This window comes from Plecotus auritus, assembly GCF_963455305.1.
Source record: "Plecotus auritus genome assembly, chromosome: X".
NCBI lineage: Eukaryota > Metazoa > Chordata > Mammalia > Chiroptera > Vespertilionidae > Plecotus > Plecotus auritus.
The window spans coordinates 112,531,257-112,557,662 of NC_137784.1; the positions used below are offsets into that span (position 1 = coordinate 112,531,257).

A 26,406-nucleotide genomic window follows, 5' to 3' on the forward strand; every position below is an offset into this window, starting at 1 on the left:
CCTGTTGGGAAATACTTGCTATCTGTCCTGAAATGAAATTATGAAACTTTATTATCAGACTAGAGGCCCGGTGCATGAAATTCGTGCATGGGGGGGGGGGTGTCCCTCAGCCCAGCCTGCACCCTCTCCAATCTGGGATCCCTCTCGCAATCTGGAACCACTGGCTTTTAAGTGCTCACCTGCCTGTCTGCCTGATGGCCCTAAGTGCTCTTCCCTCCTGGCCTGATCCCCCTAACTGCCCTCCCCTCCTGGCCTGATCCCCCTAACTGCCTATCTGCTCTCCCCTCCTAGCCTGATCCCCCTCACTGCCTATCTGCTCTCCCCTCCTGGCCTGATTCCCCTAACTGCCCATCTGCTCTCCCCTCCTGCCTGATTGCCCTAACTACCTATCTGCTCTCCCCTCCTGGCCTGATCCCCCTAACTACCTATCTGCTCTTCCTTCCTCTCCGTGCCCTTCAGACCCTGGCACAGGAGTGCTGAGAGCTCTCCGCTGAGGCTCCGTCCCCATCCTGGTGGCCTTGCGGGCCTGCGTGGCACTTCCGCTGGGGGCCGCCTCCACCAGGGGCCACCCCCAGGCTGGGCAGCATGGTGGGCCTGCGCACGTCTCCACCAGGGGCCATCTCCACTGGGGGCCACCCCCAGGCCGGGTGGCATGGCAGGCCTGTGTGTGCCTCCACCAGGGGAGGCTGCCTCATGTCCCGGCGGCGCAAGTCCCCATCCCTGTCCCCGCCCACCAGCTCCTGCTGCACACGCAGCCTGTTGAACAGTCATTACTGTGATGCCGTTAGGACTGATTTTCATATTACCTCTTTATTATATAGATTATATAGATACTGAAGGTTGACCTCCCCCACCAAGAATAGTTAAAATCGCATGGTCTCATCTCTCAATTACCAAAATACAGGCTGACCCTGCAAGCAGGGAGAATAGTTAACTGTCAACAAGCAGGGATCCGAGATGTGCTGGGTGCCTCTGTGCCCCCAAATCTTTTTCTTCTTAGACACTTGCAGGGCTTGACATTCTATCTCTAGAGACATTATTTTGGGATAAACATTGATCACCCCAGGTGCCTTCTTGAAATAAAATGTCTGTCTATTGGAGAGCTAAGATGTTAAATCACAAATATTTCACAGTAATATTTCCTAAGGTGTATTCTTTAATATAGTTTCCTAATTCCATAAGACACTGGAAAAGAGATCCATGGTCAGATACTAGTAAGTTGAGAAAATATATTACACTACATCTCTTCTTAGAGAATCAAAATGCACAGTAGTATATTAAAGATTCTAAGAAGTCCTGCTATAATTATAAAAATTAAATTAATTTTTAATCCAGTTTCCTTATTTGAGAATATGGAACACTTTGGAAAAAAATTAAAATTGTTGTAAAATACACATAACAAAATTTACCATCTTAACCAAATTTAAATGGATAGGTCAATAGTGTTATATATATTCACATTGTTGTGCAAACATTTTCATCTTGCAAAACTGAAACTCTGTACTCATTAATCAACAACTTTCCATTCCCCTCTTCCTCCACAGTCCCTGGCAACCACCATTCTACTTTCTGTCTCTATGAATTTGACTACTTTATGTACCTCATATAAGTGAAAGCATACAGTATTTATCTTTTTTGTGATGGGCTTATCTCATTTAGCATAATATCTTCAATGTTCAACTATATTGTAGCAAGTGACAGATTTCCTTCTAGGCTGAATAATGTTACATTTTATGTATACACCATATTTTGTTTATGCATTCATCTATTGATAAATACTTGTGTTGCTTCCATCTTTTGGCTATAATGAATAATGCTGATATGAACATGGGTGTACAAATATCTTTGAAATTCTGGCTTCAATTTTTTTGGATATATACCCAGAAATGGAATTGCTGTAACATATGGTAATTCTCTTTTTAATTTTTTGAGGACTCATCATACTGTTGTCTATAGTAGTTACACCATTGTACATCCCTACCAACAGTGCACAAAGGTTCCAACTATTCCACATTCTTGCCAACACTTGTTTTCTGTTCATTTTTTTCTCTTTTGTGTGTATGGTTTTTTGTTTTTGTTTTTTGTTAATCCTCATCTGAGGATATTTTCCCATTGATTTTTAGAGAGAGTGGAAGGGAGGGGGAGAGACACCTGGAGAGAGAAACATCAATGTGAGAGAGACACATCGATTAGTTGCCTCCCACATGCACCCCAGTGGATCAAGCCTGCAACCGAGGTATGTGACCTTGACTAGGAATAGAAGCTGGACCCTTCCGTCCGCGGGCCAATGATCTATCAACTGAGCCAAAATGAGTCATTACTAAATATTTTAATTAAATCTATTTTCAATGAAGCAGGAAGTGTCAAATAGCTATGTGTTCATACATGATCAGAAGGGGTTTTGTCTCCTAGGGAGTCTATATATGGGTCAGACAAACTTCCCTGGTTTTGTTTTCTGTTTTTTGTTTTTTTCTTTATAGTGGTCATGCAAATAGGTGTGAGGTGGTATCACATTGTGGTCTTGATTTGCATTTTCCTAATGGTGAGTATCTTTTCATATACTTGCTGGAAAAACTTTTAAAAAATCATACCAATAAAAGTTTTGTGGAACATACTTTGGGATATACTGCCAGGGAGAATGAGTAATAATGACTACTTTTTTTTTTTTTTAAAAGAAGAGTTTTTGTTGGTTTATTTTAAGAACAATTAACATTTACTATTTTAAAAGCAACACAATATACAGGAAGTATGTACACAAACTGGCAATCTCTGGGTAGTAGGATTAGGAGTGGATTAATTTATTTCTGCCTATCTGTAATTGCTAAATTTCTACAATAAACCTGCATTATGCAATTTTAAAAGTTTAATATAAACAATGATGATAGATAGACAGATATATAGATAGCGTGTCCAGTTCTATGCTAGTTGCTTTGCCCACAGTACTCAGCTACCAGTGATCTCTTGCTTCGTACAACTTTTATTATTCTTGTATTCAATTTAACAGTTTCTTACATTCTGCCTTATATTATTTTCCAATTATTCTGTTTTAATGTTAAATGTTTCATAAGTGTAAACTCTTTTGGAGAAGGCACTGTGTTTTAAATTTCTGTTTGTGCTCCAGTAATAATTATCATATTTTCCAACCCCAACCAAAGGATATTATCTAACAAAGGATGTGTTTGTGTGTGCACGTGCTGTATCTGAGCATTTGAGGCAGTTTGGGAGTATTCATATGGATATTAAAATACTGAAATTATGGTGCATTTTCAGTGATTTATGAGTCCAAATGGACAAAATGTTTAACAATGTGCTCTTGAATGACACGGAACTGCTACTTACCAGTCCTAAAAATAAAAGTTTCTTAAAACTTTAGGGGCCACTGAATATGACAAATTTATTACAGTATTATTAACTATTTCCTACACTTTACTTTCCATCACCATGATTATTTTGTAACTACCAATCTGTACTTCTCAATCCCTTCACTTTTTCACCAAGTCCCCAACCCCCCTTCACTCTGGCAACCATCAATCTGTTCTCTGTATCTACGAGTTTGTTTCTGTTTTGTTTGTTTTGAATATAGTAAATTTAAAAATAATTTCTCTAGTCATAAATACGTTGGTATTCTCATTTCTCTATTTTTAACAATATTTTGACCCTGCAACTTAGCATTTTGCTAATTAAACATTGTTTGGTTTTATGTAAACTGATTTCTTTCTAAAATAAACTCTAATCAGAATATACCATCTCATCATTATATTTTCTTCTCTTAACAGGTGTTCTGAGTTCTCATTGTTTCCAGATTACAATCATTTTGTCCATAATACAGAGACACAGACATCTGGTCCAAGGGAAAATAGGCAAAGATATTCAATCAGGTAATGGAGGAAACACTTCCTGAAAGTTTGTCCAGCAGCTATTCCCACATGTGATATCCTGAATGTGTTGGTCTGGGCTTTGCTGGAGTTCTGATACATGAAACCAAAGTGGACCTTAAAGTGTGACTGCCTGCCTGTAATGCAAAGAGGATAGGGAACCAGACCTGGTGTCAAAGCTCAGTTCTAACAACTTACCAACTTATTACACTTGCAAAAGTCACTTCCCTAATCAGAGTCTCACACGTAAAGAAAAAGATAAAAAAGTAGTACAGCACTTCATAGAGCAACTGTCAATGAAATGATACATGTGAAAACACTTTGTAACTTCTCACCCAAAGCAGTTTAAGGTAACTAACTCTGCTCTGGAGCAGAGAAACTAGTCTATTACACTTAGAAGACTATCAGTGTCCTCAGAAATTCTCTTTAGCCCAATGAATTACCATGGGCCATTTCAATCCTTACTTGTTCAAAAAAAGACCCAAATAAATACCTCCCCATAACTACAAAAAGAAACAAAGGCTAGTTAAAAGGTAGAGGGGGGGAGTGCAAAAATCTCATAGCATAGTCACTTTCTTTCCACTTATCTGCCCTTATTTAAACTATAAAATATCTAGGCAAAAAGATTTGAGTAGACACTTCATAAAAAAAATACAAGTGGACAATAAACATATGAAAAGATGCTTAACATCATGACTCACTAATGAAATGCAAATTAAAACCACAATGAGATACCATTACACATCCACTAGAAAATCTATACTCAAGGAATAAAAATACCAAGTGTTGAATGGGATGTAGATAAATTAGAACCTGCATACATTGCTGGTGGGAATGTAAAATGGTATAATCACTTTGGCACACAGTTTAGCAGTGTCTCAAAACATTAAATGTATATTTAGCATATGACCCAGCCATAATACTCCTATATATCTACCAAATATATTAAAACATATGTCCATATAAAGACTTGTATATGAATGTTCATAGTGGTATTATTCATAGTAGTCCAAATCTGGAAACAATCCAAATGTCCATAAACTGGTGAATGGATAAATAAAATGTGGTATGCTCAGACATTGAAATATTACTTGGCAATAAAAAGGAACAAAGTATTGATGCATAGCATATATGAACCTAAATAACATTATGCTACGTGAAGGAAGGCAGACACAAAAGACAATTTCTTATCTAATTCCATTTATTTGAAATATTTATAAAAGAAATATCTATAGGGACAGAAAGTAGTTTAGTGGTTGCCTGGACCTGGGGATGAGAATGGGAAGTGACTGCAAACATGCATGTGGGAACTTGTTGGAGTGATGAAAATATTCCAAATTGGATTGGGGCAATAGCTGCACAACTGTATAAATTTACTAAAACTCTTTAGGCTGTATGTATATTTAGTGTAGTAGTAGTCAGTGGGGCTTTCCAGAATCCCCAAGAATTATAGTAACTCAATGTCTAAAATGTACCTATGCCTGACATATGCTTCATTCACCAAACCATAACCAACACACTCTTCAGGCTAGGTGTGCTACAGAGTAAAGAATTTGAAGTCATAAAACCTGTATTCCTAGCTCCTTTGTTTCCTCCACTTGCTAGATATTCTGTGAACCTCACTAATTCCTAGTTTCCTATGCTATAAAATTAAAATAAGTGTCATACCTATCTCACAGGGTTATGGGAATTAAATGTATTTGCATATATAAAAAGCACTTTGTAAACTGCCAAGACCCATACAAATAGAAGCTGTGTGTTTTCAAAAACTAAAACACAAACACTCCAAAATTCCTTATATGTTATTCTGAACATAGAGGGCATCCTCCCAAATCACTTTTTAAAAATTCTGTTTTCATTTCCCTATCTCTAAGGATTCTTTTTGACCCTTGGCATTTCTGGCCTTCCATATGGTCATTGCTTACTCTGCATATATATACACATTAACAGTTATTTTGAAGAGTGCTTGGATCTGTTTCTTACACTTTCTGCCTTGCACACACAAAAAATGCTGTCTATCCAACATTTCTATAGCACCACTTCTCCCAAAGGGTTTCTGCTTGCATTCCCCACTGGGTGAAATGCAATTGCTGTTTAGTAGCACATAGCAACACTATACAACAGTCTAAGACAGGATGCGAGGGAAACAATATTATATGCAGCTGGAAGGACAAGGGAAGCCAGTGTCAACAAATGCAATTACCAGATGTGAACTTTGGCCAAGGAGGTCAAGGCAAGCACTACTTTAAAAAATGTCATGGGATCTTTAATGCCCAAAAGTCAGTGCAACATTGGCATCACATCTTATTGAAAAATAACTCTTCTGGAGCTCTGACCCATTGATATTGTATCGATTCAGTTTCCGAGTGGTGAGTGACTTGCATGGTCTCACTAGCAGATCTCCCCTCACTATGCAGAAGGTAGGCTCTCTGGAAAAATCACTTTTAAACAAGAGCATGGCATTATTTGGGGTGATTTAAAGGCATGATAGCTGGAGTGGATCTGGACACAAGCCACAATTTAACACTCCTTCCCCATATGGCTGTCTTTTTTCCTCCCTTAACACAGTGGGAACAGAAATTGTACTCCAGTCCCACACAAACTTGGAATGAGACAACTGTCCTTATTTTGTTCTCACTTTGACACTTACTTCCTTTCCAATACAAGACAGGTGCACTGTTCCTTGTAGTGTTGGGCAATGGAAATGAACTGGGAAGAATGACACTTTAAAAGTCAGCAGTTGCCTTACCCAACCAGATGCAGAGGGAAAGCAAAGAAGTTCACTCTTAGTAAACTATACTTTCCCCAGGGCTTCCTCCCTAAGGCCATCCATGGGGACTTACTTGATGGTGTCCATAAAGAAACTCTATTGGGAGCAACATTAATTTACCTAAGTATTATATTTCAAATCTAAATTTTTAGAGGCAAAATAATAAGGATATGTAAGCACCTGGCACTCAAAATGAGTCATTACTAAATATTTTAATTAAATCTATTTTCAATGAAGCAGGAAGTGTCAAATAGCTATGTGTTCATACATGATCAGAAGGGGTTTTGTCTCCTAGGGAGTCTATATATGGGTCAGACAAACTTCCTATTCTTACACTTTTAATAAAAACAAAGAAGGAATTTGGCCTGCCTGCTTATTCCATTCTGTACTATGAGGTGTTACTTTCAAAATGTGAACAGGACCTTTATTCATGATAAAACAGAAGAAAAACCAATCTCCTGGAATTTATGAACAGTTAATTTTCTCATTCTCCAACCTAAAAATGAATTGCTTGTTCCTTCTCCTGCCAACCTTTCCTCCTCTTTTCCCTTCGTTCCCAACCACTAGTTCTATGCATAAAGTCTGTTCGTGCCTGTGGCAGCATTTGTCTAGGAAGGGTGTGACGTTTGAATGTGGGGAGAGGGGGCAGATGAAGGCTCCAAGTTAGCTTCAAAAAATGTTAAATCACTAATAATGTATCTTGTGCTTTCCCAATGCACTCCTCAGCTGTTGCACATTGTATCATATAATATGTAGGTCATTCTGTTTTCCCATGTGTGTATATATATATATATGAATGCTTTGCCTCTTGATTTAATTGTAGACCCCCAAAGAGAAGAGGCTGGGTTCTAATGTTGTCATAAGGGACCTGGCTCCAAGGGAATAATACTGTTCATATATATATATACACATACATATATATATATATATATATATATATATATTTAATTCTGTTGTCTAGATTTTTTCCTCAGGCTTCTAACTCAAATTTATTACTGCCCAAGGCATACTTTCACTTGACTACCTCAACTCTCACAGTTTGCTCCATATACCTTCACTAATCACCACTCTCTAAATACACCATACGGTTTCACACCTTCATGCTTTGCGCATGCTATTTTCTTTGCCTTGCATGATCTCCTCTGTTGAAATTCAATTTATCCTCCAGGAATCATCTCATATGTCATCTCCTCCACATTAATTTTTCCCCAGTTACTGTAGCTGAATCAAATTGTTTCATCAGTGCTCCACAACATTTTGTTTGGACCTGTCTTAAAACCTCAATCACATTCTGCCTTGAATTGGAATTATTTGTGTCTATGTCTTCTCTATGAGTCCAAAGGCTTTCTGAGGGTGGAACTGTGTCTGATTCATCTTTGTGCCTCTCCAGATTCCCAGGGCCTACCAGAGTGTCTGGCACTCAGTGGCTGAATAAACAATAAACATTTAGAATAGGAGCTCAAGTACTATGTGTTGATTTATTGAATTGTCTGTATGTCTTTTAGCTGTTAATCAAAGCCTGGCATAGACCATAAACTCAATACAGAACAAGGCACATCTGTGTTGGAATAACACTAAACAATTTTAAATGTCAAATTTTTTGGAAATTTGTTTAAATTCTTTTGCTTGCACACAACCTTTGTAGGTCTAATAGTTAATAGAAAAAAAAAACCCAAATCACTGATTTACCTCCAAGAGTTTTAGCCACAGAACATTTTTCAGACCATTAAGAATGAGAGCTTCTATTTAGGCAGTACTAGTTAATTTCTGACATAGAAGTTATTTCTGGTTATAGTGTTAGTGCATAGATTATATTTTGCTTTTCTCAACACTGCCATGCCCTGAACAAATATTCCTTTTCAAAGAGTGCCGTACTGAGGGGCCCAGTTAACTAAGAACTTCGACTGTGGTGCAAGCTGAGGATGTCCCCTCCCCCCATCCCATCAGAAGCTGTGTTGGAATCTCCATGCAGGATTTTCTTGCCTTGGCCGCCAGAAGTTCCAAATAAATAACCTAAAATCCTCTTTAGAAAATAGTGGGAGGAAGTGGCTTGGAACATGCTCCATTTATACTAACTAAACATTTTAGCCAATGTTTCCAATGTCAGGCCCAATAAGTCAATGGGATGCTAGTTGTCGATTTGTGTGTGTGTGTGTGTGTGTGTGTGTTTTTTTTTTCCTTTTTCAATTCTAGACATCTTGAAATCTATGCCATTGATATTCCAACATGCAAGTTATTATTGTGACTAACACAGACAGAATTACCTGCTGCTACATTCCAGGTATGTTTATGTATTACCCTGTCTGACCTGTTTCCTTCCTTCAGCTGTCTCAGTGGTGGGAGGGAGGAGATGGGGATTTACCCCCTCCTCTTAATTTTCTCTAACAACTGTGATGCCAAATACAATTATTTGTGGAGGAATCTGCTGTATATATGGATGAAAGGGACACATGCAAATCCTCAACAAGGAAGGGAAATACTGGCTATGTATTTGTTCCGAAAGTCTGTCAACTCTGGTCAACTCTGCCCAAGGCCCCCTGTGCAGATATTAACAAGCTGAACACAATATGACTTTAGGAATGCAAAGGAAAAAAAAACACCTGTTTAACAGTTGAAAAATCTCCTCCTCAATCTGAGGTCAACCAGCTAATAAAAAAGCTTCAAAAACTTCTGAAAACCGATGAATAAGCCCCAGATGTTCCCGTTCTCAGCTGAACTTTCCAGCAAGTTATTTCTAACCTCTGTTTTTCACAAGTAAAACTATTGCAATCTTTGGTGCTTCCCTATCTGTTTCCAAAGAAAACTGCCGCCAGTCAAATTCCTTCTCCCACCCACAGTAACTAATTGTCCATACTGCTTTTCATCTCCTTTTCTGAAAAAGAATTAGATTGGCAAGACCCCTTAGTGCAAGAGTGGGCACCTTTTTTCTATCAAGAGCCACTGACCCACAGTGGAAAAAAAAAATCAACTGGGGCCACACACAAGTCAGAAACCACTTGTTTTAGTTTCGTTTTTGTTTGTTTTTGTAGAAGAAATATAAAATATTCACCTCATCTCCTTAAAAAATAAGATTAGGGAAAGGGAAACTCCATTCACTCTATATAATAAACAGTTAAAATACTCCAGGTTTCTGCTATAACAAGTTTGGGGAATGAGGTGGTTAAGAAAAAAGATGTGAGGGAGGGGGAAAGAGAAAGATTGAGAAAATAAAATTTAAAAAGTAAAAAAAAAAAGAAGGTAAGAAAGAGGCCAGGGGATGGTGAGAGAAGGAAGGAGAAAAACAGACACGAAGAGAAAGGAAAAGAGGGGAAAATACAGAGGAAGGCTGCAAGCTCCCTAGTTAATGTGTTAGTTGCAGTAAACAGTTTGTCCCACCCCTGGTGCTCCCTGTACTTTGGTCATTAGAGTAAGTTATCATTGCCCTTTGAAATCCTTATTAGCTTTCTAGCAGTTTAGGGAAAGTCCTTTCTGTTTTGAGAAACAGCTGTTCTGCTTTGATTTTCAAACTTCAAAGCAATTTTAAAAAAAAGAATATTTTATCAAGAAAGTCTGAAGGTTTTACATGTGTGTAGAGGAATGACTGAAAGTTTCTGACATTGCAAAACTGTCAGATGGCTTTATCTGTGGCCTTTGAGAGATTAGGGCTGTCTTATTTCATAGAGCCTGAATGTTAGAATTAGCATTTATTTAATTGATTTGAGAGTTCTTTTCCCCCAAAATCAAACTTACTTTGAGGGTTAGTTGGATCCTGATGTAGTAGACAATATAAAGTGGAGACCACATACACATATATTTCTTAAGACAAAACAGACCCACATTCACAGCTCTTTACTGCTAGTCTTCCATTGAAAGCTGAACTTCTGAATGTTTGGCGCTAGCAACCCACTAAGAGAGAAGTTATTTTTAACCTGCAGTACCGATTTTAGAGCTACTGTATGTGTTAGTGGGATTATATTCTGCTGATGATGTAGTAAAGAAGACAAAATGGAACAGGAAAATGTCCAAAGAAGGACAAATAAAATAATAAAGGGTGGAGAACAAGGCAAAACCATATGATGACAGACTAAAATCACTGGCCTCTTGAGTCTAAAACGATGAAGGCTTATAGGGAAAATCAGAGAAGTGCATGCAATTGTGATGGGTATGGTAACCACAAACTTATGTCCTATAACACTAAAATGAGGGGGTAAGCCCTTAAACTTGAAAGAGATGATTTTAGGTTAGATGAAGGGAGGTCCTACTTCAAATATCAAATATTAAGCTTAAGTAATCCATTTCCCCAAGGCTTAGGGCAGGCAGAAAATAGCAATATATTCCAAAATGTTGGGTCATTTGTGAATGATGAACTAATATTGAATTATTCTGGGAAACTCAGAAAGTTGGGGGCCACCTCTCACTGTGCAAACTTTTCTTAGTGTGCCTGTCAGCAAGGAGTCCTGGGTGATGTGGGTCATGAGGCTGCCTCTGAGACCATCTTCTAAAGGTCTTTGGTGCTGCCTTCAGAATTAAGGTAATAACTGCTGGGCTATCAGGCTGAAATACTGGGTCAGGAGGTTATCAGGCCAGATGATACTCCTTCTGCCTCCTCTCAGGGCCTACGTTACTTCTGAGACAGCCAATAGAGATGGAGACAACTCAGATAGGGGAGGATCTGGAGAAGTGTGAGAGCTTTGAATTGGTCCAGGGTGGTTTCAATTTACATCTGTTCTTACCTATCTCAAAATGTTTGTTGTTTGTTTTAAATGAAAATAGATTTATTGTTTTTCTGATGTAAAACTTAATATAAAAAAGTATTTGGGCAGAGTGCAGAGACTTAAAAAAAGGAAATGGAAGTTATAATATTGCTCATGTCTTAATTTATATTTTTACAGACTTTCTCCCCATACATATGTATATACATGTGCTAACTTTTGTAAAATTGAATTGTACTTTAATATTGTTTCATAACCTCCTTTTTAACTTAACACTATATCATGGATATCTTTCTTTGTACAACAGTATTTAAAAGTATTTTAAAATTATTTTTATTTTTAATTTACGTATAGTGGAATAATCTGCATCCATTAAAATATTTTGAGGTGAATATAGTCAATAAAAATATTTCTGATGGTTGCAGATTATTTCATTGTATGGAAATGGCATAGTTCACATAAATGTTCTATTGATAGATATTTGGGTTGCTCTTATGACAATGCCACTGAAATATCCTTATACATACAACTTTGTGGATTGCCATATTCTTGCCTTAGGAGAAACTTCTAGCATAGGAGCTGCTAGTTCCAGGTTACTTCAAGTGACCTCCTAGATAATTAGACTGTCTTAATGCTTCTTCATCCCTCAACAGAGTAGAAGAAAGATCATAGAATTTAGAGTAAGTTCAACCTTTCAGTCACTTACAATCTGAATGTCAGTTTCATCACCTATTATAGAGAATACTAGAGGCCCGGTGCACGAAATTCATGCATGGGGGAGGGGGGTGTCCCTCAGCCCAGCCTGCACCCTCTCCAATCTGGGACCCCTCGAGGGATGTCCGATGCCCTAAATGGGCAGTTGGACATCCCTCTCACAATCCAGGACTGCTGGCTCCCAACTACTTGCCTGCCTGCCTTCCTGGTTGCCCCTAACCGCTTCTGCCTGCCAGCCTGATCACCCCCTAACCACTCCCCTGCCAGCCTGATGGATGCCTAACTGCTCCCCTGCCAGCCTGTTTGCCCCTAACTGCCCTCCCCTGCAGGCCTGGTCACCCCTAACTGCCCTCCCCTGCAGGCCTGGTCCCCCCAACTGTTCTCCCCTGCAGGCCTGGTCTCCCCCAACTGTTCTCCCCTGCAAGCCTGGGTCCCCCCCAACTGCCCTCCCCTGCAGGCCTGGTCACCCCTAACTGCCCTCCCTTGTAGGCCTGGTCACCCCTAACTGCTCTCCCCTGCAGGTCTGGGTCCCTCCCAACTTCCTTTCCCTGCAGGCCTGGTCACCCCTAACTGCCTTCCTCTGCTGGCTTGGTCACCCCTAACTACCCTCCCCTGCAGGCTTGATTGCCCCCAACTGCCCTCCCTTGCAGGCCTGGTCCCTCCCAACTGCCCTCCCCTGCTGGCCTGATCGCCCACAACTGCCCTCCCTTGCAGGCCTGGTCCCTCCCAACTGCCCTCCCTTGCTGGCCATCTTATGGTGGCCATCTTGTGTCCACATGGGGGGCAGGATCTTTGACCACATGGGGGCAGCCATCTTGTGTGTTGGAGTGATGGTCAATCTGCATATTACTCTTTTATTAGATAGGATAGAGGCCTGGTGCATGGGTGGGGGCCAGCTGGTTTGCCCTGAAGGATGTTCGGGATCAGGGTGGGGGTTCTCTTGGGGTGTGAGGTGGCCTGGGCGAGGGGCCTGTGGTGGTTTGCAGGCCGGCCACGCCCCCTGGTGACCCCAGTGGAGGCCCTGGGATCTGGGGTTTATTTATCTTCTACAATTGAAACTTTGTAGCCTGGAGCGGAGCCAAGCCTTCTGCTTGCTCCGTGGTGGCAGCCATTTTTTGGGGGATTTATGTATCTTCTATAATTGAAACTTTGTAGCCTTAAGCGAGGCCTGGGCCGGCCAGGGTGTGCAGAAAGCTTGGTTTCCTCCATCGCCGGGGGCAACCCTAGCCTCCTGCTCTTTCCAGCTCCGTGGCTGCCGCCATTTTTTTTTTTTAAATATATTTTATTGATTTTTTACAGAGAGGAAGAGAGAGGGATAGAAAGTTAGAAACGTCGATGAGAGACATCGATCAGCTGCCTCCTGCACGCCCCCTACTGGGGATGTGCCCGCAACCCAGGTACATGCCCTTGACCGGAATCGAACCTGGGACCCTTTAGTCCGCAGGCTGACGCTCTATCCACTGAGCCAAACCAGTTAGGGCGGCTGCCGCCATTTTTGTTTGGGTTTATGTATCTTCTATCATTGAAACTTTGTAGCCTTGAGTGGAGGCCTATGCCGGCAAGGGCAGGCGGAAAGCTTGACTTCCTCCATTGCCGGGGAAACCCAAGCCTCCCTCCTGCTCTCTGTGGCCGTAGCCATCTTGGTTGGGTTTATTTGTATATTCACTCCTGATTGGCTGGTGGGCGTGGCTTGTGGGCGTGGCTTGTGGGTGTAGCGGAGTGATGGTTAATTTGCATATTACTCTTTTATTATATAGGACTAGAGGCCCATAGCACGAAGATTCATGCAATAGGCCTTCCTTCCCATGGCTGCTGGCACTGGTTTTCCTTCGGCACCTGGGACCCAGGCCTTTGCTCTGGCTGTTGTCTTCTGTCATTGCTCTAGCCGGCCGGAGTCTTCAGTCTTCTCTGCTCTGGCCGGAGCACCACTCCTGTAGCTCCCTCCGCTCTCTGCCCTCCCCCTCATAGCAGGTGTCCCGCCCCACCCGGCCACACCATGCCTATGTATGCAAATTAACCAGCCATCTTTGTTGAGTTAATTTGCATACTCACTCCTGATTGGCTGGTGGGCATCGTGGAGGTATGGTCAATTTGCATATTTCTCTTTTATTAGTGTAGCTTAATGATAGCTAGGTCACAGGACAGTAATGAGAAATAAGTGTAATAATGTAAACAAAAGGTCCTCATAAACTTTAAAACACTTAAATGCAGAGATTGTCTTCTTTTTAACATCTTAATGTTAAGAATTCAGAGGCAGTTTTAGTGGATCCAGTCTGCCATATTCCACACACTGAGAGGGTCCCAAAAAGGCTCTGAGAGCTTGTGACCATCTAGAATAACATTTCTGAGTCCCCAGACCTGAATCACCTGCCTAGAGGGTGAGGGGGGCACTTTAACCTACCAAATGTCTAGCTGCCATGTACTAGATGGCATTTGGCTTGCCAGGTTTCATGCTACATGGCATTCACCTGTTTTCCATTGACTGTTTTACCAGGGAGGAAAGTTTATCATGTTCTCTTCCTCATTTGGCCCTCTATAAATATACCCAGTTTGTGTGGGCCTGAATTGAACACTCTGGCAAGAAACCAATGTTCTCAGGAAGAAAGAGATAATTTGCATTACAACACAAATTGCATATTCCCTTCCAAACGTCTGGTGCTTTTGCTTTAAAAAAAAAAAAAAGGCTGCTGTTCCTCATCACTAGCCAAAAGCATTTATATATATATTTTTTAATCCAGAAGGAAGCACAGAGAAAGAATGGTGCTCTTTTATAAGATATTTTGATATAGTACCAGCACCCAGCAAGTGCTCAATAAATGCTATTTGGTCTTGATCTCTGTCTTTCTCCAGGTTATTTTTTATTGAACTTATTGGGGTGACACTAGTTTGTAAAACCATACAGATTTCAAATGTATAGCTCAACAAAACATCGTCTGCACACTGTATCATGTACCCATCACCCCAAGCAAAGTCTCTTTCCATCCTCATTTATCCCCCCTTTGCCCACCTCCACCTACCCTCCCCCTTCCTGCTATCACCACCTCTCTCTCTCTCTCTCTCTCTCTCTCTCTCTCTCTCTCTCTCTCTCAATCCATTCACCTTCTTTTATCCAGTCCCCCAACCCCTCCCCTCTGACAGCTGTCAGTCTGTTCCATGTATCCATGCTTCTGTTTCTACTTTGTTCATTATATTCCACATATAAGTGAAATCAGATGGTATTTGTCTTTTTACTACTTTCCATTAAAGACAGAATAACTAAGGGGATAGAGAAAATAAATAAACCTATGAAAGAAATTCTTAAATTATGTGGAAGACAAGAGTGGGTAAATGAGAACAAATGAGAGAGGACTTGTGGGGAAAGAAATACCTCTCCCGCACAAAAAGGTTACATGGCATAGGTGGGAGAAAAAAAAGTAAAGGACTTATAAAAGGAAGGCAACAAGTATTTTTGTGGCAGAGACAAAAGTTACACACATGATTCAATTTAAGAAAAATATAGGCTCGAAAACAAAGTGGAGCTGATTGAGCCTTCAAAGTCCTAAAACACGCGGCCGTGGGTTCGCGGTTTATTGATTGAATTCCGCCGGCAAGAGCCTCTGCAGAGAGAGAGCGCGAGAGATGGAGATGGACAAACAGATTCACTTAGAGCTGCAGAACAGGACGCCCTCTGATGTGAAAGAGCTTGTCCTGGACAACTGTCTGTCTTATGAAGACAAAATCGAAGGCCTCACAGATGAATTTGAAGAACTGGAGTTCTTAAGTACAATCAACATAGGCCTCACCTCAGTCACAAACTTACCGAAGTTAAACAAACTTAAGAAGCTTGAACTAAGCGACAACAGAATCTCAGGGGGCTTGAAAGTATTGGCAGAAAAGTGTCCGAACCTCAAGCATCTAAACTTAAGTGGCAACAAAATTAAAGACCTCAGCACAATAGAGCCACTGAAAAAGTTAGAAAACCTGAAGAGCTTAGACCTTTTCAATTGTGAGGTAACCAACCTGAACTACTACCGAGAAAACGTGTTCAAGCTCCTCCCACAACTTACATATCTCGATGGCTATGACCAAGACCACAAGGAGGCCCCTGATTCGACGCCAAGGGCTATGTAGAGGGCCTGGACGAGGAGGAAGAGGAGGAGGAGAAGGAGGAGGAGGAGGAGGAGGAGGAGGAGGAGGAGGAGGAGGAGGAGGAGGAGGAGGAAGAGTATAATGAGGATGCTCATCTAGCGGAAGATGAAGAGGATGAAGAAGAGGAGGAAGAAGGTGAAGAGGAGGATGTGAGTGGAGAGGAAGAGGAGGATGAAGAAGATTATAAAGACTGGGAAGTAGACGATGAGGAAGATGAAGAAGAGTCTGATGAAGAAGAAAAGGGTCAGAAATGAAAATGAGAACCGGAAGATGAAGAAGATGACTAAGTGGATAACCTATTTTTAAAAATTCCTATTGTGATTTGACTATTTTTACCCGAACCCCCCCAAATCCTGCCCCCTGAAACTCATTTTTTTTTCTGATTGTAACGTTGCTGTGGGAAGGAGAGGGGAAGTGTACTGGGGGTTATGGGGAGAGGGTGGGCAGGAGGGGGTGGAATAAAATACTATTTTTACTGCCAAAAAAAAGGAAAGAAAAATATAAATATAAGTCATGTTGGAAACTGTAGTGCTAGAAGGAAACAAGGACATAAAAAAGATTGTGGTTCTCTATATGCCAAGGGCAGTGAGTATCTCATTGGTTTTTCTAATCCCTGTGCTCAACAGGGAATTGATGAAGTAAGGCAGGCCTGGGCTAGGGTGATGGCATAGGGATAGAAAGGATTTCAAAGAATTCTACAAATAATGACCTGAAGGCGCTTGATGATTGACTGGCTACAGGATGAGAGTCCCAGACTAGCAATGCCAGAGGAACAGTAATAACAAAACAGAGTAGCACACAGTAGGTTCAAGAAATACGCTGAAAGTAGATAAGATCACAGAACCATCTGTCCTTAGTCATAGAAACAATTTCCTGGGGGAAAGCATGAGAAATTTGTGTAAATAGGGTAGGTGTGCTAACGATTTTGATTACTTCATTCACACTTATAACTCTCAAATAAGAACGTTTCTCAATGTCTAGCTACCTATACTTGAGGCACGAGTTGCTATAGGGCTTCAGGACCCAGAGAAACTGGAGTCTAGAAATAAAGTGGTCCATGAGTTACTATTTCATCTCAGCTCTTCAAGCCACAACAAGCTGATCTTTGAATTGAAAGGAAACTGCCAAGAAAATGAAAGTTCCTATTATTCAGGCTTCAACAGATAAAGTAGGTTTTGTAATGTCGCCCAATACTGTATCTTACAGTGACAGAATAGGAAGGAGTAGGCCATTAACTGGGCTCTATGTCAAAAGTAATTCCACTGGATGAGAGCCATGGCATAGCTGCCAAGTGAAGGTCAGAAAAGAGAGGCAGAACAAGAAGAGAGTTCATGGATTTACCAGATCTTATCAAGTTGAAGATCTTTTGAATGAATGGAATGAGGACTCATAGGGAAGTATGGTAAAATCCCACCATGTTTCTCAAGACAGTGGAGGAAGAGAGTAAATCTTAAATGTTCTCATCACAAGAAAGAAATGGTAATTATATGACATGATGGAGTATCAGCTAATGTTAGGGTGGGATTCATTTCATAATACATAAGTGTGTCAAACTAATATGTTGTACACCTTAAACTTCCACAATCTTATATATAATTACATTGCAATTAAGTTGAAAAAATAAATAAAATAAAATTTAAAAAGTAAAGGGAGGACTATTCTTGATGACTTTTGGCAGACAATATTTTATACATACTTTAAAGGCAAAACCCCACTGTAACATTTTGTAATTTTTTTCTATAATTTTTTAATGGTGAAAAGAATGCTCTTACTCTCTTGCTTTCCCTCTGTATTTGCATATACATTTTCTCCCTAAATTCACCTCTGCCCCATGTGCAAAATACATTCACCTATCCCAACATCCCTAAGAAGTCTCAACCAATTACAGCATCAACTCTTAAGTCTAAAATCTCAACTAAATATCATTAGTTCAAAAGTCCCCAAAATCATAATATAAGTCAGTTACTGGTGAGATGCTGGCTATGGTCCATTCTGGTCAAAATTTTCCTCCATCTCTGTACCTGTGAAACTAGAAAACAAGTTATCTGTTTCCAAAATACAATGGTGGGACAGGCATAGGATAACATTATAGATATTCTCTCTAAATTGGAGGAAAATAGCTAAGTCAAATATGGAACAGAATCCTTCACTTATTCATGCAATAAGTAGTTATTGGTCATCTACTATGTGCCAGGCACTGTACTTAAAGCAGAAGATACAGCGGTAACTAGGGTGGACAAGACCCTATTCTTGTGGAAATGCTGTAAACAAGATTCAATGCTGTCTAAACAATGCACTTTATCTGCCTTCTTAGAATCTGCACTGACCAGCAAGAGTACAGGAGTGCTAAGATGGAGAGAAAACACATTGAGTGCCAGCTAGCCAGTCTTGGTGAAAGGCCAGGTCAGCTCATTGTCAGCACATGCTTGAGTAAAAATTAACAAGCAGGCTCCTATATATAAAATTCTTGGAGACCATTCTAGGGAAATAGCACAAACTATAAGTACCTGCTATAATTAGAAAAACAGAGGAGTTGATAACAAATGGGAAAATGTGTTTTAAGAAGGTTGAAGAAGGCGAACAGTCACTGTTTCCCCCACTCCTCTTTGTGAGACTGTCATGAAACACAGTAGTCTCTCCAGCACATCTAAGAACCCACAGTGGCAGCAGAAGAAAAACACTATAATCTCTCTTAATCTTTCTCACAGTTTTGGTAGTTTTTGAGACTTCAGTGAACAGGTGGCACTCAACATTCAACAACCAAAGAGCCACTTTTAATTGGAATCTTGACTCATAAGAGTGTGTAACAAATTGATTAAAAAGTAATAGTACATTCATCAGGGAATCTAAATACTTCATTTTGAGTACTTCTACTTCAGGTTCAATGAGGGACAATCTCTAGAGGTACTAGAATTTTCTTTTAATTTTCTACTGTGGGACCTGGATAAGGTACTAGTTTGCTGTGAGAAGGTCACTCCATGTCTCCTTTCCTGAGACCCAAACCACTGCATGCTACACCCCCTCCTATGTCCTGGCTAACAGCCAAAGATAATTAACATGACTTTAGGACACAACAGTCCTCTTCCTCTCAACAGGTCCATAACCTTTTATGGAAAAGAAGGTTAATGAATGTTAATAGGAAGTTTTACTTCTTTGTTTCATAAACCCTGTCAAGTTTAACTGGACTCCTTGCCTCCAATTTCTGATCTCCAAAGCACCTTTCATGGTCCTGGCAGAGTTAACATCATAAAACACTGATCTGACTATGCCATGCTTTTGCTCCAATCCCTTCAGTAGCTCTCCACTACTAACAGAGTCAAGTTCAGATTCTTTATTTTATTATTCGTTGCCCTCCCATATTTTATACCACCTTTTCAGTCTCATCCTTCACTGCCCATGTCCTCTTCCACTCTGCCCTGGGCTGTGAGCTCTCCAGCCACATAAGGCTATTGATGTACTTTCATGTCTTTGTGCCACTGTTCATTCCAAATTCCTCTGCCAGGAAGATCCTTCCTTCCAATCTCTATCTATCAAAATTCTCCTCATCTTTCAAAGCCTGGCTTAAAGGCTACCTACTTTTGAAGTCTTGTTTAATTCCCTTGGTAGGAATTAATCCCTCCCTTCTCTGGGCTAGCATAGTACTTGGTTTATATTTCTCTTAAGGTACTTAAACTATGCCTTGGATTACAGTTATGTAGGTATGTTTTCATCACCCTCCTTAAAAGCAAAAATTGTGTTTAAGTTATCTCTGTATCCTTGTCCACAGCCCCTACTCCCAGTGCTTGTCACACAGAGCTGCTAAATATTGAACAAATGAATTCAAATGGTAATAATATATGTTATGTGATTATAATTATGCATAAGGGGTTTTTCCATGTCTTTATCAACAGAGTCCACTAAACTTGGCACTACACATCCCATGGGCATTTAATAAATGGCTTCAAAATAAATGGTGAAGATATATACATATATTTTAAATTTTAATTTATTTTTTTGCCTACTGAGTTTCATTTTGAGAGTCATGCAAGTAGTCATGGTTTAAGTGACTTCCAAGAACAACAGACAAGAACAAAAGCAATTCAACACATAGAAGCTCAGAGTTGAGTTCCACTTCAGCATCTTATGATAATTTGTACAGATTGCAATTACTGATCAATCAATTTGACATACAATAGCTCAGGGAATAGCATTCCCTAAAAAAGAAATCAGCAATAAGAAAACTGCTCCCCACAGGGGTACCCTTATCATGTACTTGAGTCTGGTGAACAAAGGTAACAGTGCCACTAGGTTCTGGCCTAGAGATATTTCCAGCTCTCAAATGCCTTCAAAAATCCATATGCAGCTATAGCAAACTGCCCCTAGCTTGACTTAATCTTTTGTATTAGCTCATTAATGAGTCTGGATTCCTTCCTCATTTTCCATGGTATATTATCAGGCAGGAACAAAGGCTCAGGCAGCAGGGGTCAACTTTAGCTTTTCTTTTTCTTTTTTTCTGGACAAGTAGTCTCTGATCCCAGACTTTGGATAACAAATTCCATAGTTCTTTGATAGTAGAGCCAATGGAATGGGTCTTCTGTGCCTTAGGCTCTGCAATGCAAAATAGAGCTTTGGGAATTTGGGCCTACCAGCCGTGGGCAAACTACGGCCCGCTAGCCGGATCCGGCTGTTCTATCCGGTTCTCTTGCTCTCCCCTCCGCTCCTTTACTTTGAATTTATATTAGTTGACACAAACACTCCATCCATGCTTTTGTTCCGGCCCTCCGGTCCAGTTTAAGAACCCATTGTGGCCCTCGAGTCAAAAAGTTTGCCCACCCCTGGTAGGCAGTGTTCCTGCCATCTGTGACATCACCCCCAACAGCTGAGAGTGATGATGTCGCAGGAAAGCTCGTAGTCCCAAGCCCTGTGAATTCTTTCTGCTCTGCCAGCATGTGCAACACACACACACACATTCATGAACATATTATACACCACGCAAAATCATTCTAAATACCTCCTTTGAGACATCTGCCAATAAGGATATCATGTCAGCTGGGCTTTAAATTTAGGAACCTCTCACCATCTTCAACCAGAGAGCAAAATGCAAATGGAATTCAGATTAACTTGTTCTGAACTTTATAGCTCTGAAGTCTTTTCACTTGATACTATCCTTCCATGAAAGGTCTTGGTGGGGTTGAAGATGAAAATGGAGCTCTGAATCATGTGGTAAGATCTATAAGCTGTACGCTAAGGGCAGCCTGCCTATTTATAGATCCTCCACTTTAGGGCAGAGTTCAAACTTGGGAAAGTCTGAAGAACTTCATTTAAACCCACAATCATATACAATCATATATATATATATATATATATATATATATATATATATATATATATAATTTATCATCTTCATTTTCCATTCAGTTACTTTGAGCCAAACTAAACTTTAAATAGTTCAAAAATCTGTTGAAGCTTAGCTAAATATATTTTCCCAAGAATCTTTAGCATTTAGATTATTATATTTAGAATTTTTAAATCATTTAAACAACAACCAAAACTAGAAAAGTTGTAATTTCTCCATTCCAGAAATTGGTAAACTGAGGGACAGAGAATCAAGCCACTTAAAAGGTCACTCCCGACTTCCCTTATGTTAACTCTTCCTACTATCATAATATGAAGCAAAAGAGTAGGTATAAATGGAGGAATTTAGCAAAAAAAGGAAAAAACTCATGGACAAGGACAACAGTGTGGTGATTACCAGCGTGAGAGGGGTCGGGGGGAAGTGGAGGAGGAGATAGGGGGGATAAATGGTGATGGACAGATAATTGATTTGGGGTGGTGAACACACTATACAGTATAAAGATGATGTGTTGTGGAATTGTGCACCTGAAACCTGTATAATTTTGTTAACTAGTGTCACCCCAATCCTATATAATAAAGTGCTAATATGCTAATTAGATCAAACAGCAGAACGACCATCTGGACAACCTTCCTAATGAAGCCAGGGCTACGAGGGCCAAGCCCCTTGCATGAATTTCATGCATTGGGCATCTAGTAAATTTAATAAAAAGAAAAAATACAAATAAGATTTTAATATACCCTTTAAAGTTGAGTGTCTTCTACATGCATTATCTCTAACACTTGTACTAATCCTTCAAGATAGATCATACTATACCCATTTCAAAGATTATGAAACTTGAGTACAGGGAGGTTAAATAATCTGTTCTGAAGCCAGGCACTACAAAGTGACATATTTTGGACTTAAACCCAGATCTACATTTGATTCTAGAGTCTTTGTACTTTCCCCCAAACTAGATTTTATAGTGCTGTGGTGCTCAGATTTCTCAGTATGGCTCTAACTAGTAAATCACACACCAAAAAGACTTCACAACAAAATCAGGTAATATTGGTTTAACAAAGACTGCTGTGGAGCAGTGAACATTACAATCCCAAATAGATTTTTGAACATTTAAACAGGATACATAATATTTCTCTAGCCACTCACTCCCATGCCCCTGCCTGGCCCACCCCAACACACATGTACATATTTACCTACCTCTTCCCCCTACACCACAATAATGGCCACAACATCAAAAGAGCTGCTAAGTTATGTCTACATTTGAGAGATAGAGTCTGGTGGGTCAGTGAAGGTTTTATTGCTTCTCATTGTCGTTTCCGTCACAACTAAAACAAATGTGCCTGCTAAGTTGGCTTCCCTCACTGTATTTATAAAACAGTGTTTGTGAATCTACATGTAATACTTTACATTTATCCCTGTAATGTTTTTTAAAAATATGTTTTTATTGATTTGAGAGAGAGAGGGAGAGGTAGGGAGAGAGAGAGAGAAAGAGAGAGAGAGAGAGAGAGAGAGAGAGACATCAATGTGAAACATGGATCGGCTTCCTCCTGCATGTCCCCAACTGGGGATTGAGCCCAAAACCCAGGTATGTACCCTGACCAGGAATTGAACCAGTGACCTTTTGGTGCATGGGACAACACTCAACCAACTGAGCCACACCGACCAGGGCTATCCCTATACCATTTCACTTTGTTAGCTTTCTCTGCTATTTCAGTCTATTTAGATATTTTTAGCTACTGATTGTGTTATCTATATACTAGAGGCCCAATGCACAAAATTTGAGAAGAGTAGGCCTTCCTTGAATGTTCTACCAAGCTTTCCAAGATTCTTAATTTCATTAAAGAAGAAACTCACAAACTTAAAAAAAAAAATAGTGGGCCTTCCTTCCCCCCGCTGCCGGCAGGCACCCAGGACCCTGGCTTCCCTTGCAGCCCCGGCTTTGTCTGGAAGCATGTCTGCGCTAATTAGCATATTACACTTTTATTATTATAGATTAGCTTAATCCCATCTAGCTTCATGCCATCTCTAAATATTAGATGCATGCTTTCTCTGTCCTCAGTTAGGTCACTGGTAAAAACTTCAGGTAGTAAGGGTCAAGTACAAAGCAAACAACCAAAAGCTTCTTTCCAGGCTGACATTGGTATGTTAAGAAAACACTCTTCAGGTATGATGTTTAATTAGCTACACTTTATCAAACCATATGATTATTTAGTAAATATTTCTTGCCACTTGTTGAAAAACGATCTTAGGAACTTTTGTTAAATGCCTTGCTGCAACCTAGACATACCATGTCTGTGCCATTCTTCTGATTTAGTAAGATCAGGTGTGCATGGAAGTGAGACCTGGTTCCTGATTTGTTCTGAGTGAGCCCATAGTGACTTCTAGTAATTATCGTGGTGACTTCTGAAAGCTTGTGCTCTCCAAGAATCTAGTCCAGAATTTTGCTAAGATGTGCAGCAGGATCCCTGACTTGTAGTTTCCACAATCTAGTTTCCCCCCCTTATTAAAGGTGAGGGTAGAAGGTGCCTGTCTCTAGTCTTTTGGTTCTTTTATTTATTGTGATGACTCAAAATTTTCTAACAGTGATATCATGATAATAAGAAGTTTCTTCAGTGAAATGGGAAGTAACTGATCTGAACTTGGGCCTCATTATTTATGATATACTGTAACAGTAATTTTCTTAGGTTCTTTGTTTTGTTTTGTTTTACAGTGAGGAAGGGAAGAGGGATAGAGAGTTAGAAACATTGATGAGAGAGAAACATTGATCAGCTGCCTCCTACACACCCCTCACAGGAGATGTGTCTGCAACGAAGGTACATGCCCCTGACCAGAATCGAACTCGGGACCCTTCAGTCCACAGGCAGATGCTCCATCCACTAAGCCAAACCAGTCAGGGCTTCTTTGCTCTTATTAATTGCATGCCCATAATATAGAATAGATATTACTATGAAAAGTGATGACTTGGCAAAATATGGACTATGAAGAAAATAATATCTAAATCAACATAATTAAACAAATAAGATCATACTTTAACCCTATTAAGAAATCATTCAATAAAATCCAATAATAATGTAACTTCCACTTTGAACATTAATTAGAACTCTGCAGGAAATATTCTACTTACCTGTTGCTATACAAAATCACTGTGGTTGCTAAGGCAGCCATATAGTTAAGGATACAGAATTGATCCCATTGTCAATATTTTACCTTTACTAAGTACTAATATTGAGCCTATACAGAATATGGAAACATCCCTGATCATGTGTCAAATAAGTTTGCAGTTGAAGGTTAAGTCTCAAATAACCATGGGCATACAAGACAGAGGCCAAACATTTAATTGAGCTTATTTACACAGGACTGCCATCCCGGGACAAAATTATTTGTTCTGTAGAGACAAGCTAATTTAAAACAAATTGCTCAGTACTTATTTCCATTGGACTTTGTCAGAATCCTAATGACTTTGGCAAGGAAAATTTAGGTGTTGGTCTGCAATGTCAAATAAGACACTTTTGGCTCATTAGTACAGGAACATAGGCCCTAAAAAATCACGTAGGAACATCACTTTCAATAGGACTAGACCAAGCCATTCACACTCTTCCATTTGGTCACCATTTTAAGCAAAAGTTCATTTTAGGAGGTGGCTGATGGGAATTGGAAGGCATTCTGTGACTGCCTTGTGTATTGTAGATATTTAGTATACTCATTGAATGAATGCTCAAATGAAAAAAAATGACTCATATGAGATTAAATCTTAAATGTTAGCCTTAAAGGCACCTTGAAATTTTTATTCTTTTAGCAGTTGGAACCCTTTGTTTAAGTGTAATCTTACTCAGAAGACTGATATGTAAAGCAGATTTTTAAAATATAGCTTCTTTGGATAAAATAGGAATGGGGGACTCAGAACAACCCCATAGCACCTCTCCCACATCACTACTCCCTATGGAACATATTCTGAATATGCTGCCTAAACAACTGAGCTAACGGGTGCATAAGCCCACTGACTAATATGATGCTAATTTTGCCATACTGGAAGGAGGGAGAAGACACTAGATAAATTATTACAGGATTCCCAGGAAGGTGGAGGAGTTGAAATCCAGAACATGAGAATGAAAGGATGACTGTTCCTAAGTGTGGATAGGAGCCTAAGTCCGAATATGAGTGGGTATAAGTCCATGAGCAACAGGTCCTGCTGACACTGCCTGCTTTTGGTTCAGTGATCCCAGCAAAGACCGCCCCCACCCCCGCCACCCCCTGACCTGTGTGCAACAACTGTTCAATGGGTTTAATGAGGCTACAGGCACTGAGGTGTACTTGCTATAACCAAACACTAGTTAATATCCATAACAAGAGATAAATAATTAACAAGATCTTGGCTCATGCTGTACTGTTTTTTGTTCCTAATATGAACTGCTTAAGGATGGGCTTCTGCTATGGTTGGGAGTACCAATAATGGTACTACAGAATATTAATCTGTTCATTTCCCAGTCCCAGCTTTGTTATATACTGGCAATTTGACTTTGGGCAAGTCATTTCACTCTCTTGGCTGTAATCTCCTCATCTGTAAAACTAAGGGTTGGACCTTTTACCACCTAAAGGATCCTTCTAACTATAATTCTGTACTTATGTAACCCTGCTCATTAGTACAGAAATGGGTTAATATTGAATGTGAAACATGCCTTAAATTGAATCTAAATTCAGAAATAAATTGAGTGAACAAAGGTTGAGTTCTTCAAATGAATTGATCAATAAAATGTTGTATATATTGAGCACCTACTCTATATATGTTAGGTACTATAAGAAACAGAAAATTATATGCATGATCTTAGACTTAAGGAGCTGACAGTCCAGAGGCTAGATACATATTCATAAATATATATAGATGAAAAGTTATTTCTG

General features: G+C 39.9%; 2 protein-coding genes across 3 annotated transcripts in view; one reads left to right on the forward strand and one right to left on the reverse strand.

Moving 5' to 3' along the window:
* Nucleotides 1–26,406, reverse strand: part of GPC3 (glypican 3) — a 658,140-nt gene that overhangs the window by 100,552 nt on the left and 531,182 nt on the right. The gene's annotated exons all lie outside the window — the stretch shown is intronic.
* LOC308240027 (acidic leucine-rich nuclear phosphoprotein 32 family member D-like) lies at nucleotides 15,669–16,432 on the forward strand (the record flags this gene model as incomplete). Its single annotated transcript, XM_080652924.1, is given in 2 exon segments — nucleotides 15,669–16,137; nucleotides 16,140–16,432. Coding segments are annotated over 2 exon segments (762 nt in total).